At 44.5% G+C, this 16,147-nt stretch overlaps 1 protein-coding gene across 2 annotated transcripts in view; it reads right to left on the reverse strand.

The window, feature by feature from the left end:
• The window catches only part of baiap3 (BAI1 associated protein 3), a 34,246-nt gene that overhangs the window by 15,686 nt on the left and 2,413 nt on the right, over positions 1 to 16,147 (reverse strand). For both annotated transcript variants that reach the window (XM_068579558.1, XM_068579557.1), the window contains exons 2-7: positions 10,844 to 10,986; positions 4,594 to 4,681; positions 3,180 to 3,266; positions 2,926 to 3,033; positions 2,068 to 2,127; positions 1,060 to 1,126 (exon numbers count right to left, since the gene is read on the reverse strand). In XM_068579558.1, the coding sequence (XP_068435659.1) occupies positions 1,060 to 1,126; positions 2,068 to 2,127; positions 2,926 to 3,033; positions 3,180 to 3,266; positions 4,594 to 4,681; positions 10,844 to 10,977 (544 nt within the window). In that variant the 5' untranslated portion in view covers positions 10,978 to 10,986. The remainder of the gene's footprint in view (positions 1 to 1,059; positions 1,127 to 2,067; positions 2,128 to 2,925; positions 3,034 to 3,179; positions 3,267 to 4,593; positions 4,682 to 10,843; positions 10,987 to 16,147) is intronic.

A 16,147-nucleotide genomic window follows, 5' to 3' on the forward strand; every position in this document is an offset into this window, starting at 1 on the left:
AGTTGGCTGTGAGGTCAGGTAGTTTGCTATGGTCAGGTAGTTGGCTGTGAGGTCAGGTAGTTTGCTATGGTCAGGTAGTTGGCTATGAGGTCAGGTAGTTGGCTATGAGGTCAGGCAGTTGGCTATGAGGTCAGGTAGTTGGCTGTGAGGTAAGGTAGTTGGCTGTGAGGTCAGGTAGTTGGCTATGGGGTCGAGGGAAGTGACAAAAACCTGCAGCCATTTTGGACAACCAGGAGCAAAACGGGAGGTCCGACACTGAAAATATTTGCCTTTTATTCATCTTTTACAAATCTAATTGCGTGTATGTCATATAATGAAATGGTTAATGTGGCTTGTACTATATATTGTATTTTATGTACGTATATGGATGTAATTCTAATTCATGTAAGTATGGCACATCCACCCCAACCTTATTCTCAGCTCCTAATAAAGAAATGCCATTCAAATAGCAACATCCTCACACTGTGCAGTCGTCACAGAACGACATGCGTGCTGGACATTCACGGAGAGACAACAAGAGGAGGGTATGCAAGATATTCACATCAATTATATCATGCCAGACCTCCCCAGCGCTCCAACGTTGGTCAACGTTATCTGTGGTAGTTTTCATGAACCACGCAACAATTATCGTAACATTAACGGAGGTTTCGTTATGACTCGCTACATCAATATTTAGTAAGAAAGTGTGTTATTAGAAAAGTAAATTATAACGTTATAACAATGTGTACAAATATTCAATATAGTCTTGTAACATTTTGTATAGTGTACTTTAATAAATTCAGTTACTACATTGATAATTGTTTATAAAATTATGTTTGAGGGTTACATGTACATACATTTATTTTATTTACATTTTTTCTTCATATTTAATTATCTATCTTATTTAATTGGTACAAATTTAGGTTAGGAATATATATAAGCATGATGCTTCTACCTGAACCTTTTCAGTCTTTCTGTTTTGTACATTAGATTGTGGCTGAATGGACGGGGGTGAACAGGGTTATTCTGTATATCATTATAGATAAAATACAAGAGTTGGAGTGTCTTGAGATGTCTCACCGTTTGCGTCCTTGGCCATCAGATTCTTCGCTTTCATGACAGACGCCCTCAAGGAAAAACTGGCTCGCTGTGAACAAAATAAATTGAATTTCTATTCTGCAGCAAACTGCAAATGTAACAAATCAATGTCACGCATTAAGTGAATTATATTAGTCTTCTTTGTTTTATTATTGATGATCTTATATCTCCATTTAAATCAACATCAGCATTCATTCTGGAGAACGATGTGAAACAAAACTATTCCTGAATAGTTCATCAGTTATATATTTTCTTCATGAGGCACAAGGGAGACAAACTCAATGTTCAAGAATTTATAAATGGCAAAACATAATCCACTCTGGTCCCAACAGCAGTCTATCGTGAGGGCTCACAGTTCTTAACAGAGTCCCTTGCAGTCAAATAAAAGACACACACTAATACAGAGTGGGGCTTTCAGGTGTTACAGGTCTCACATCTCACGGCTCTCCAGAGGCTTCAGTGCGCTCCGACTGTTTCTACCCAAAGCTTTCATGTCGCTAATGCACCGGGCAAACCATGAGCACGGGAAAATACCAGGAAATGCACTCAAACACCCCCTGTGGCTTCACAACTGGGGATTTAGGAACGCCTCGTAGTCTTTGAGACCACTGAGGAGTTTTATTAACTTAAGATGGGAATGGCCTAAAGCGCCGTACCAAAGGTTTGGCGTGTTTTAGTAAGTATTTATTTCCTACTTTCTCTGCACATTTGTTTCCATTTAATTCTGTATTGCAAAATATGACAGAGAATGTTACAGCTTGTCCTATTTCCTTCAAGTATTGATGAGTCCTAACTCGACTCCACTTATCTCAAACTCGCAAATTAAAACGTCCACGTTAAAAAATATGTTGTAAATAGCCAACAATATAACAATGTTATAGCAGCGCAGACATTTTTCCCTTCATGTAGAAAACTGGTGTCTTGTGCAACAGTACATCCGAAGATCATTGATTGTTGTGACAACAACTAGAACGGACTCATGAAGCTCACCTTGGCTTCTTGAACCTTCTGGAGGATGATGTCATGCTCCTCTTCGCCCATATCGAACACCTTGAGAGGTGAGAGGTAAAGAAAAAAGCTTTCACATGCGAGTACACGTTCTAGAAACACTCAGCGTTTTGTTACGATTCCAAACACTGCGACATAATTTATAGAAAAGCACCCGACAGCGAGGAATAAAACACAACATAGAAAAAAAGAGAAAAAAAAACACCCACTCCAGTCACGGAAGAGGTGACAATACTGAGCATGATTTCATCTGAATGGATTTAACATCACAGCTGTACACCAGTGCACCGTGTGACTGGACTTTGATGATTAATCAGGTTAGAGCCGAGAGCATCTGCTCAGATTCTTCCAGCCGGCCCACAACAAACACGCAGGTTGAGAATGTGTTACTGAAAGAGATGTAATAGAGCTCAGAGAACAGATGCTGCTTTTAGAGAGGGAGGGAGGAAGGGAGGAGAGGGAGGAAGGGAGGAGACAGAGGAGACTGAGGAAGGGAGGAGAGAGAGGAAGGGAGATAGGAAGGGAGGTATCAAGGAGAGGGAGGAAGGGAGGTAGATATCGAGTAGAGGCGGGGTAAGGAGGTAGGTATTGAGGGGAGGGAGTAAGGAAGTAGGTGTTGAGGAAAGGGGGGTTGAGAGATAGGTATCGAGAAGAGGGATGTAAGAAGATAGGGATAGAGGAGATGGGGTAAGGGGAGAACAGATGCTGCTCTTTAGCAGGACAGAGGGAGGGAGAGAAGTATCAAGGAGAGGTGGAGGGTAAGGAGATAGGTATCGAGGAGAGGGAGGTTGGGAAATAGGTATTGAGGAGAGGGAGGTTGGGAGAAAGGGAGGTAGATACCTTCAGCAGGTAAGCAAACAGGTCTTCGTCGCTTCTCACGTGTTCAGGTGAAGGCACTCCCACCCGGTTGACCACCGTGTACACAGCTTCCTCATAAAGCAGGTCCAGCTGCACGAAAACACACTCCACTTAATACAACTAAACACATACAAACTCATGCTCCTTCACCTTCGTGTGCTCCGCTCTGCAGCACATCACACGCAGGAGAGGTGCAACACGTGAAAGCTGCTGCAGGACATTGAAAACAGACGCACCTCTGTCCTCCGGATCCTGTCGGGGATGAAGGCCACCTGGTCCACGTGCTCTTGGGGCGGCGGCACTGTGCAGGCGCCCTGATCGCTCTGCGGGGAGTCACACAGCTCAGACAACACAAAGAGACTCCAAAGGCTGAACAGGTGACTGTCCAGTGGCTCCTAATGTAAGGTCCAGCTCCTAATGAGTCACAAGACAAAGCTCAAGGGCCGTGAGATGATTACAAGTTACAAATAACTTGTGTTTTATTTTATTTTTTTCAATAATTCATCACATTAGGCCTCAAATACTAATGAAGGGAATTTCTTCTTGCATGACATGCCTTGGTGGGAGGAGCAGCAGAGCTGAGCAACGGCAAACAGCTGATTCTGCTGTTGCTAGTGACTCTTGTTTTGAGCTCCCCATACCCCAAAAATGCTTCTAGGGGGAATCTCAATGCAGAGAGATATTGAGATGATATTCTGCACTCAGCGGCATCTCATCCTCCAAGATGTCAGTGCTCCCCCCCTCCCTTCCCTACAGAGCGGGTTCCTCAGAGACTACCTGCAGACTTTGGGAGTAGAGAGGAGGGGGAATGGCCTCCAGCAGTCCTGACCTCAACACAAAGAACACTTGTGGGATCAGCCGTCCGTGCTGGAGTGACCAACACAACCACGTCGGCTGACTTGCGGCAAATCCCTCATGAGGAGTGGAAGACCTCCAGCAGTCCAGGCTGTTGTGGCATGACATTTGTCATGGGCGCCGCCGCACAACCCACACACTCAGCTGTGCTGCTCCTCCCACAAACGCATGTTCCTTATACATGGGAATTAAAAGGGGAATAAACAGGCTCTCCAACGCTATTCAATTTATTGAAAAGAAGCATTGTTACACGAGAGAAATTATCCACCAAACACACATTTACAAACTTTTTGTTCTATATCTGTAAAATAAAGCTACATGTTCAGTAGCTGCATGAAATGTGGAGGATCTTTTCTCCCGATACTGCAGGGAAACAGATGGAAAAAGCGTAAGTTATGTTACTTTTCGAACCAATGATGATATGTAGTGTGACTGTTCCGTATGTTTTGATGGTGACTCTTCAAGATTTTCCTCCTCTCTAGTCTTAAAGTGATGCCGGAAACGAAGGCATCGCTTGCTCTCAGCAAAGATGTTAACGCGGCATCGCTGCCTGATTAGCATTGGCAGCAGGAGGAGCTGAATCGACAGCAGCTTGTCGCAGCTGAGCGTCCAGCCTTTCCCGAGCACCCGGCTCAACCCCGTCAGCCCCGTCTGTCTGCACGCGTCACGCTGGCCCGAACAGACAGCGCCGAGGCCCACTCGCCACGCCGACGCGTTTCAGAGGGTGCAACAGATGGAAAAGTGGAAGTTGGGTGGTGGTGAGTGTGTGTGTGTGTGTGGGGGCGGGGGGGTTACCTCAGCCTGGGCAGCCCGCAGCAGGTTCTCCTGCTTCTGAAGGATGGCATTCACACGTTCAAAAAACTCCACGCTCTCCTCGGAAATCCTGCCATGGAGAGGGAAAAACAGATTGACAAACCGACCCTAAAAATAGAGATGAAACACTTGGAAAATATGTTAATTTGCGAAGGGAAAGAAAACACGCACGTTGCATTAACAGAGAGCTACTTTCATGTGACGAATGCAACATTTCGGGATCCCTAAATTGAAAAACAAAGTGGGATTCAGAGCCCTTGGAGGGATCACGCCAAGGTCTCTGTCAATAAAGTCGTTTCCTCCTGCACTCCATCGCCTGCAGTTCAGCTCCTAATTAGCCATCAAACACTTTTCTTTATCTCAGGCACGAAAAAGCAGAAGCGGGTCTGGACCAGAAGCTGCCGGCAACGCAACATGTCTGCACTCTGCGTGAACCACGTTGATCTCGCTATCCTGTAAGATGAGCGGGGGGCGGCTGTGATGTGTGCAATAAATGCAAATGTTTCCGTTTCCTCCAGGTGTGAGTGAATCCCCGGGCTCCCGCTGGACCCAGTTGTCATGGTGATGCATGCACATTCATGGAGGGAGTAGCTGGCTCAACACCTTGGGGATCTCCCCTCCCCCTTTCCTCCCCTCCCTTTCACCCCCAACATCTCACCCCTCCCAAACCTCGCACCGGGGCGTCCATCCTCCCGGCCTGATCACTTGTGGGAGCTGTAGCAGAACTGTCGGGATCATCCGTGCGGTCTGCCTGTAACTCCTCACCCCCACAGCTCCCACACCTGCCAGCTTCTCTCTCTCTCTCTCTCTCTCTCTCTCTCTCTCCCTCTCTCTAGGTCCTCTTCCTCGTCTCTCAGCCAAAACCCCATCACATTACACGGAGGAGCCGTCCGCAGGGGCGCCGTCACGCTCCTCTATTAGCGTCATCGCATCACAGCGGGCGAGTGGCAGCCCATCCCAGCACCCACTGACTCTCGCCGCGGCGGGGGAGCGGATGGCAAACCCCTGAGGTATTGATGAGAGCTAATGGCAGTCACGCTGAGGGAGTTGGTCAGGTTTCCACTGGATTTTTAAATCAGTCAAACAAGGTGGATGCAATCAGTTAGAACAGCTGAATTTGACATCAAATCCTCGACTATAAACACAGTAAATTTCTCAAAATGTTCTTGTGAGGTGAAAACAATAGCACAGCACAGTAGGGCTGCAGCTATACCGAGGGGTTTTTAATTAACCTTTAAGCTGACAATTATTTTCTTGACTGCCAGATCATGTGGCCCATAAAATGTCAGAAAAGATTTGCAGAGTCCAAGTTGAGATCATTGAGATTCAACCTTTCATCTGTTGGCAATAAAAACGACGGCGCAACAAACACGGCCCTTTAATTTGCAGGCTCGCTATGGCGAGTTTGTTGATTTTGCTCTTCTGATCCGAAAGCTTGGAGCCACAAACCGAGTCTCCAATCTGCAAATGCACAAAGCCGACTCCGCCGACACCACGCGGGAGCTTTCTTTTTGTTTTTTTTGGAGCTTACGCTTTTCATTTGCACACATAGCAGCACAATAAGCTTCATTTGATTGTGATACTTGTGTTGTGAGACACTCAATTCTCTCCACATCTGTCTTCAATTGTCTAGTGTGTCCTCTTATCCAGAAACATGTCCCTTGTTCTGTTCGAAAGCTTGAGGATTTGTCCAGACAGTCTGGGATCTCTGGTTTCCAGCTTTGGGGCGTTGTGTTTATGAGCCCAAATAATACCCAACTGATGCAGACAGTCAATCTCTCTATGTATCCCTCTATCTCTCTCTCTCTCTGTCTCTCTCTCTCTCTCTGATTTGATGTTGCTAGGAAACAGGTCCTGTTTCTACTGTCATTTTATTCTAATTTATTTTCAGAATCCATCCCAATATCTTGTCCGGGGAGTAAATCAGAAGGGAGAAGTGGACAAAAACACAGACGCTGAACTTCTTTTTAGAATAAACGTGACTAATTTGGGGCTGTAGAGGCGACCGCAGTCCCTCGCTTCAAACTTCAAAACGAGATGGCGGCGCTTGCACAGAAATTGATAGCGCAGACGTCGCTGTTGTTTGCAGCATGAAAGACAATGTGACGTCTGTATCCTTTCTGATAAAATAGGGTGATTCTTTAATGCGATTGGCAGCGGTTGTCGGTGCATGACATCGGCCTGCTGCTCCGATCACAACAGAGGATCTCTTGCACGTCCGGGATCCTCCTCGACACTACACACAGCTCTACTGGTTTGACTCTAATTACATATTTCATGAAGCAACACAACATCACAGGTGAGGAGTATCTAATATAAAAGGTACGATCACAGAATCCCTCCGTTCGATAACTTGTGAAAGAAACAGCGGTCTCCGAGGCTCGAGCGACTGGCAGACAGAACATTTCAACAATTATTTTCAATTTGGGTCCTTTTGGCTGCTTCACAATGGTGCTCCATGGTTTTCACTTTCTCAGTGTGCAGGTCAATAGCTGGCCAAGGATTTCTTGTAAAAAAAAAAGAAGAAGAAGAAAGACAGACAAAGGGTAACTGTAAGATGAAGCTCTTACATGAGTCCCTCAAGGTAGACGATACTCGAGCAGTGTTGTTGTTACGTTATTATTCAGGGTTGTATAGCGTGTCCATGACTGCATGTGTCAGCAGATCACAAGCAACAATGACCTTGCGCTGCCATTGTAGCACACGCCCGATACGTCTTCTTCCTCTGAGCCACTGAGCTCCCAGCAACACATCGGTGAGCCACACCATTGAATCTTCCTTCTATACAATGAACACGGGCACTTTGCTTTACTTAAAGTCAACGCATGCACCACTCTTCTGCTGAATATGCTCACTTGGGCAGTGGTGCTCAACCTGGGGGTTGGGACCTCACAGATGGGTCGCTAGATACATCTGAGGGGCCGCAAGAGGATCCATGGGAAAGACGGCAAACACGTCTTTTACAGAGGGACACGTTGGATAGTTTTCATTTTTTAAGGTTTAATTGTAACACCAGTTTAGGAAAATGACATATGAAGATAAAGGGATTATTGGCAAGTTATGGGAGGGTTTGTTTTTAGTTGTAGCTCAGAGATCAGCGATTTTAATTAATTGTCACTTTTTTCCGAATGCAAAGGTCTCCCTTCCTTGAGCAGAAAGAAAACGGTGTGAAGGTGATGCTATTTATCTGTTATCATGCAATGGTCCACCAGGTCCAGCCCACTTGAGATCAAATTGGGCTGTAAGTGGCTCATGAACTGAAATTACTTTGACAGCTTTAAATACCTAAATGAATAGCACGTCTGTAAGATAGTTTTTGTTCCCTGTTTAATATCAATCTAAATTGATTGTGTTACTTCTCATTAATCAACAAGTGAGAGCCTCACTTCAGAGTTGAATCCATTAGTGACACAATTCAAAACAAGTGTGAAGAAATCAAGTGTGAACTTCACCACTGTTGTCAGAGATGGAAAAGAACAGTGAAATACACGACAACACAAAAACAAACAACAAGAATCTCAACGCACGTCCCTGTGGGTTTCCTGCTGCGTGGCCTCCGGGGTCCAGCTCATCTCTGACGGTGTCTCGTGCATTTTCTCACACTTGACAACCGGCTGACAAAAGCGTCATTTGCTCCACTGAATGAATTAAAATCCCTCTCAGCGCGTCGGCCTCTGACAGCCGACCGCAACCCGCCGGGTCAACGACTGCGGCCCGGAGCGGCTCCGGCTCCGCCCGGCCTCATTTGCAAACTCTCAATTAGAGTGAGAGTGCAGGCGGGCCGGCAGCCGTCTGAACGGATAACGGAGATCAACACCCGGCCGCTAATGACGGCCGCTCGGGGTTAGCGCACGGATGAGACTCAGTGGGAAGGATGGAGCACCGGGGAGCTGGCATGGGAAATGAGAAAAATGTGAGATACTGACAGCTCAAATCACTTTTTAATGAAGAACACCGACAGGCTCCCATTGAAGCAGATTCATCATTACGTTGCGTCAGGAACACTATTTAAAATGCCAAATCAATAAAAGCCTACTGAGGCAGCATAAAGAACACGTATTAAATAATGAAACGGGCAGCTAATAGTCTCTCAAATCCAAAATGTGCAGGAAAGCATCCGAGGTTATCTTCCGCGCTAAAAATAGACTTGGTCGTCAGTACGAGTATAAGTTCACAGCAGCCGGCTGTATTTAGGTTGCTATAGAAACCGCAGGTTCACACAATTACTTTTGGTTTCAGATGACGCTTCAAAACTAAACTGAAGAAGAACAAAAAAACACATGAAAGATTTTTTACCTGTGCCACTTTATTTGTTGCTAGTAATAAAACCACCTTCCACAGGAACAGAGGAAGACAACTTGAGAGAAACAAGATGAAAACCAGCGAGAAAACCCACCGAGGTCCCGTTCATCTCACCAAGATCCAACATAATAATACAACGTGACATCCATGAAGACGTTACGCAACATCGGAAGAGAAACAGAACATAAACAGACACATACATATAACATACATACATACATACTATACACATATACAGATTACATGGCGACATAAACATACATGTATAAATACACATGCAAACATTGACATAAGAACATACAGCATTTTATAGCAAATTAACATATTAACGAATGATTGAGCAGCTCTTTTTACAAATAAAGGTGTGATGTTGTATTTTCTATCAATTTTATTTAAAGCAAACGACTATCGGCGAACCGTTTCAACTGAACTTCAAAGTGTCATTTCAATGGCTGAGAAGTCAATATATTTAGCTTTTTATGGCTATCCACATCAGAAACATCTCAGTTAGCCTTTTGTCTCTGATCACTGGTTTCTTTATTTATTTCTGCCACACAGCTAGTCAGAATATACCATAAATATTCTTATGATCGCCTCTCTCGCTGGCTTTGTATGTGAGTGACTTAAAGATCCTGCCGTTTGTCTGATGTTCAAAATACACACAAAAACACGTGGATTGACACAAATTGTATACATAAATGTACATACAGCTTACGCACACAACAAGATGAACCCATGTACCAGTAACTTCAAACACAAAACACACACACATACACAAACTCAGACACAAGGTGATGTTGCTTTCCTGATTGACGATGCGGCGAGAGCTCTTTATGACTCGGCGGGGCGCGGCACGACGGTCCACTCGTATGTTGAAGGAGGCGTCCGAACCCCCCTGCGGCGTGAACGGACACTCGAGCACGTGCGACGCCCTTCGGAGCCTGACCGCGCATGCGATAGGGAGGCGGCTGATGCGTCCTCGGGGGCCGAGGCGGCTCGTGCATTAAAAAAAACGCCGAGCACATTCGAACATGGGACTAATGACTTATAGTGGCTTCAGCTGGTTTGACCGGCTGAAAACAAATGAATCACAGACATGACTTATTTCTAGTGCGTGTGCCATCTTCTTTCTGTGCTACTTTAATTTCCCCCAATAAAGACTCTTTATTGAAGCTATTACTCGTCCTAAGCGGCAACAATCAAGCGACCGACGGAGTACAACAAACAGCCGGGCTCCCGTTTCTCGCTCAGACTCGAGCAATGGCGTCGTCTGTTTTCATCGAAAAGCAAAAAGTACATCACAACTTGACTTTTTGACATCATGAGTTCATACGGCGTCTCCGCCGCTCGCTGGATTTCCATACATCGCTGCATTTTCAATCAGTTCTGAGTGACAAAGAGGAAAAACTGTTAAACAATTTCTTTACTGTTTATTTTTATTACTTTTTTTCCATTTACTATGTCTCTTGTTTGCACTTTACCCTTGGGGTGGGACTCACCAGAGGTCCCACGATACAATATCGTCACGATACTTAAGTCCCGATACGATATTATCACGATTCATTAAGGATTGCGATATATTGCGATTTATTACATTTATTTCAACCGCAAATTGTCCCCAAAGGAAAACTTTGTCAACAAAAAATACATTGATTTCATTATTCTAGGACCAAAACGTTTAGAATTGACCAAATGAAAGATCAATACTTGGCTTCCGTATATCAATACAATATCGCCACGCAAAATATCGCGATACTATGCTGTATCGATTTTTTTCCCCCACCCTACTTTACCTGTTTGCTGCTGTAAAAAAAAAAAAAATATCTCACATCTATGAAATAAAAAAAAACAACATCACAATAAGCGGAAACCAGCGAGGGTATTTGCAGGAGTGTGTGTTTGTGTGTGTGTTTGCACACAAGCGGCTCACCTGCGAGGTAAGGTGTCAGGGCCGTGGGTGAGGGGGCTGCCGGCGGTGGGCGGCGGCTCCCTCCGGCTCCTCAGCGATTGGCTCCTCTGCACCTGCCTCAGCACGCTGCTCTTCAGGTCCAGCAGCGTCGTCATTATCTCTCCCTGCCAGAAAAGACACAAAGAGGTGCAACCCATAATTAGCACAGTTTGACTAATTCACCTCTCGTCGAGAGAAGCCAGTCAACTCAAAGTACATATTTAATTTCATCTGTTCAGCTGCATAACCTCTTTGTTCTTGTAACATAATTGTGTTCTTTATCAGCAGGAGGGGGGCGCTCTATTTCTGTCCAAGTATACATTATGCAATTAATCGCCCACCGATTGCTCAGGCCGGTTTAAAGTCAATCAACCTTTATTTTTGGGGATCACGTTTTGTGCAAAATGTGCAAATTAAGAAGCCTCTCAGAGCCGCTAACCGCAATGTCATTAAAAACCATTAAATACGTATTAATTAAACGACAACAGAGCCGAGTAAAAGCCATGTTTAATCATGATTCCAAAGCATGTCTTAATTAAGCATGTCTTTGAGCAATCTGCTTCGAGCAAATACAAAGAATTTTAATATATGAACGTGTTCACCAACAAATGGTTGATTCATAATAGCATTAACTATCCCTCTATATTTAAATATGAAGCCAGTTTGGAGGGAAGTGGCTTACATTTGATGAACAAATGTGATACAAAATCATTGTCTTCTGCATGTTAAATGGTAACAAATAGCAACGTTTCACTGTTAACGTTCAACCGAAGCAGGAATGTTATGCAAGCCTTTTGTGGGGAGAGGTCTTTGGCTCGTGTCTGTGAAATATGAATTCAGAAAAAACGAGCCAATCTGGCGACCTCGAGGGAGATTGCCACTGTGCCGCTAAAAACCGTTCGCTGAGAGCGAGCGGGTCTTTCTCAGAGCCATAAAGTCAACTCTCATATTGGCTTCACGGCGTTTTTAAAGTATAACTGAATTACGCGACCTCAGATAATAATATTGTGCACAGTCAGTGCTCCCCGCGGGAGAGGAGCTGAAGAATAAAATAAACTGTGGTGTTCACGGATTTTATTTTTTATGAAAATGACCACGTCTGCATTTTCCCCAAGTGAAACAGGAAAAGGTAAAGTAAGCAAACTGTACAGTTTCAATTGCTTTCATATCAGCTCATTGTGTCCTCTCAACTATGACCAAAGCTGAGTCTGAAGGCACAGGTCTTCTGATTTAATAGGAAGAAAAAATGTAATGTGAATATACTGTATTCTATTTGATTTACTCAAAGGCAAACATAGTTAGCGTGCACACTATTTTTTTTTATAGTAAGGCCCCTTTGTGACCTTTTAACTTTAAGAAGTCAGACACTGAACTTCATTGTGAGTCTGCAGTATGTCTCTGTTTTATTAGGAGTTAATCCTTTTAATCTCAAAAGAAGGTTGAAGCATCTATAAATACCAGCGGTTCAATATTGAAGTCGTTCTCTAAACCCTCACAGGATACAGGGCAATCTGCTTTTCTTTTCCATATTCATTTCAAGTAAAAAAAATTTTTTTAAAAAGCACAAAGTTAAATGATCGAAAGGTTATTAATTGCGTAAATGTCAGTAGTTCCTCCTGCAAAACGCTCAGAAATGCTCCCGTCTGCCTAGCAACAGAGAAAGAGCGTGAGGCCATACTGTCAAATCAAAGACTCCTTCTTAACGGCATCCAATCACGTCGGTTCCCCCCCGCTTGTCCATGTTCACTGAGAGGTGAGCTCCGGTGATGCCGGCTGAACCTGGATGTTTGTGAGAGAGCCTCCGACATCCAGCGTGCTGACAGGCAGCAGCGGGAAAAATTAAAGAGACTCGAAAAGAAAAAAAAGGAGGAATGACGAAGACACGAGAGAAAGAGAGAGAGAGGCTTTGATTGATGGAGAAAGAAAGTTGTTTCAGGAGACAGTCAGACTCTCTTTTCAATAGTTGACGGCCACTTGTTGCTGGGAGCTTGTTCTGATTCTCCAACCAGAAAAAGACTCACAAACTGTGAGAAGACAACAGCGGAAAGACATTCTGAGCTGATGCCCCCAATTTTACGAGCCTTTTATGAGCATACGCCAAATGGATTCCAGAAAATGTGACATATCTGCCGCGTGGCCGCCGTCAATCAGGCCCATCGCTCAGAGACCTGCAGTGCAGCATGCAGGCGGTTTCCCGGCTCGGATAAGCCGGGTATACTCGCGGTACAGGTAGAGCCCAAAGGGCAGTATATGCTATCGATCCAGAGGGCTGACACCCGTTATCCACTCGGAGCCTTCACACTTCAATCTATTAGACTGAAGTGGCCGCGCTCCGCTTCCTGTCAGATATCACCAATTTGCCGTTTCCCAGCGACAAACTGTTGGAATTTCTGTTGTTGTTTTGACCGCCGCTGCTTTTAAACGCCTCGAGAAAACTCATGGTGGTATGAGTCCGACTGAAACTCAGAGTTGTGGATACTTTCTAGCGTCAATCTCCTTTTAGAAATGTGACTGTGGCTCCGTGGGAGGGCGGCGTTGTACGACCAGCGAAGGACCGGCGGCATTGTACGACCAGCGAAGGACCGGCGGCTGTGCAACAGGTAGCCCCTGTTGTAATGACGACTTGTGATGTAAAAAGACTTTTTACAGGTCCTTTTGACCTTTTACCATTAAAAAGGTATAATGGCCTTGAGATGAATGTCAGAGACTTATAATGATCCACGTGAATAAGAAACAGCAGGTAAACTGCAAAGTGTGGCTGTTTAAATTCTGACAAAGGTAATATTATCCCTCGATGCCGGTGACTTCATCATTCATGGATTTAATGAAAACTCCTTCGGTGGTCGAGCCACATGCCAATCTACGAAAGAAGAATGGATCGAGGTCTTCAGGATTTTTTCTAATTGGTTCAAGATTCAAAAAGTGTAACCTTCTTGGCTCCGTTTCACGCTGTCCGGAGACAACGACAATAAACCCAGACATCCAGGAAGACGACAACTTATTAGGGGTGGGAATCACCCGAGGTCCCACGATACGATATCATCACGATACAATATTATTGCGATATATTACCTTTTTTTCAACCACAAATTATCCCCAAAGGAAAGCTTTGGCAACAAAAAATACATTATTTTACTATAAAAGATCGATACTTCCGTGTATCGATACAATATCGCCACGCAAAATATCGTGATACTATGCTGTATCGATTTTTCCTCGACCCCTGCGACTCATGCGTGTTAAATGTTCGCTAAGTCAGCAATTGATTGGGCGATTTTATATTCCATTTAGTGCATCAACTCCACTTCCTCCTTGTTGTCATATTAACCTATTAACATCATCTGCGTGTGTACTTTCACATGTTATAATGTGTGTTTTGCTTTGAGTTTTCTTCCTTTTAAAGTGGAAGTCGACAGGAACTTTCTGAGTAAAGTGCACGTGATGTAAACTGATGTTGAAGTTGCACAGCGTATAAAACGTGAGGCAGCTCTTTATTTGGTGAAATAACTTCTTTTTTTTTGCCACATTCATCAAATGTTCCACTCCAATTCAATTCAATTTATTTCATATAGCCCCTCGGGGGGCTTTACAAATCTGTACACAAACAACATCCCTTTCCCGGGATCTCACATCGGATCAGGAACAACTCCCCTAAATAAAAATAGTAAAAACCCTTTCACAGGGAAAAAAGGACGAACCCTGAGGGAGAGCAACAGAGGAGGATCCCTGTCCCCACAGAAGCAATAGATGTCATGTGACCAGAATGAATAACTTAATAGAGTTACAGCCCATTCAATGAGGATGACATCAATTATTCATATAATGGATGTCATATTCATTGAATGTGCTGTAATTCTATTACGTTATCCTGTAACTCCATTAAGTTATGAATCCCAGTGTGTGGAAAAAATTAAAAGAGGTGACGCGCCAATACAAACCAAAGGAAATGTACAGTATTCACACATGTTAATGAGATTTGAATGGTGATTATAATTATTTTTTATCACTAATATATCAGAACAGAAAGGTCTCAGGTGCATTTCTGTGCATTTTGTCACTGAGAAAGGGTCGAGGTGCTCTGCTCTCTTTCCCGAATGGCCTCCCTCTGAGAGTGAAATACTCTCCACGACATCTTTAAAATGCCGTGCAGCTCACACACACACACCTGAGGCGTGTTTTTCTCGCCGTTGTAAACAGGAAAGATGCTCCAAACAGCCCCTCGCATCATCCCCGCCGCACGCAGGCTGCTAAGCGCGGACTGCTGACAGCTCGCGGGCGCCGCCGAGCAGCCGTCTCCCAGGTGAACTCATTTCAATTACGGGGAGTGGATCTCTCCCGACTGGGTTCCACTCTGTCTCAGCCGTCAGCCCGCGGGGCGACAAAGCGGGTCGACGTGCCGCCGACCGACGGGGCGCCAGGCTGCCAAGGAAACACCGGCGGAGCCGAGTAAATGCCTTTTCCCCCGGCTTGCCAAAGTCGTGCCAGGGAAACACTCGCTAATGCCCGGCGGCGTCTCCCTCCTGCGAGAGACGACGAGTCCGGCAGCCAAAGGCGCCGTGCTGATCGGAAGAGAGTGTCTCTATGGTAACAGCAGAAGAAAGGGAGCTGGTAAATACAGGTAAACGGGATTCGGAGAGCTGGAAGGAAGAAAAAAACACACACCTTGGTGTTACAGTGTGTTCCCCTCAACGCAGTGAAACTCCAAAGCATTGTATTTACACAGCTGTCACAACAGGCCACGATCTCTCTCAGGGTCCTGAACTCCACATTCCTCTCCATCGCTTGCACGGCTGCGACCAACAGCTATTATAATGTATTATTCTGTTAATTATTACGACCATTACTTGTTTATTGATAGCATAAAAAGAAGAAAAAAAGCTACATTTGCAACGTTTTATTCAGAAGGACAGTTCTCTTTTTTTTTTTGTACGATGCTCTTATACTACAGTGAAAACAAAAATAATGAAATAGATGGACAATGGGAGGCAGTCATGCAGAAAAATATTCCATCTCCAGCAGATTTGTGTCCATTTTGACAGGTTACATACACGAGTGACAGACAGAAATACCTTCTGGCTGATTTCTCAACAGTGTGGATCAATATAGCCGGCCGTTAAAAAAGAAGAAGAAGAAGAAGAAGAAGAAGAAGAAGAAGAAGAAGAAGAAGAAGAAGAAGAAAACACAGAGAAAACAGACCGTCTGTTACGTTTTATGTTTAAATTAGAACCTGTAATTATACATTTGCTTCTGCACCGGCTACTCTCTGATAGTTTTTCAAACGCTTAC

This window comes from Clinocottus analis, unplaced genomic scaffold (assembly GCF_023055335.1).
Source record: "Clinocottus analis isolate CAN_PGR_092001 unplaced genomic scaffold, fCliAna1.0.p SCAF_16, whole genome shotgun sequence".
NCBI classification, from domain to species: Eukaryota; Metazoa; Chordata; class Actinopteri; order Perciformes; family Cottidae; genus Clinocottus; species Clinocottus analis.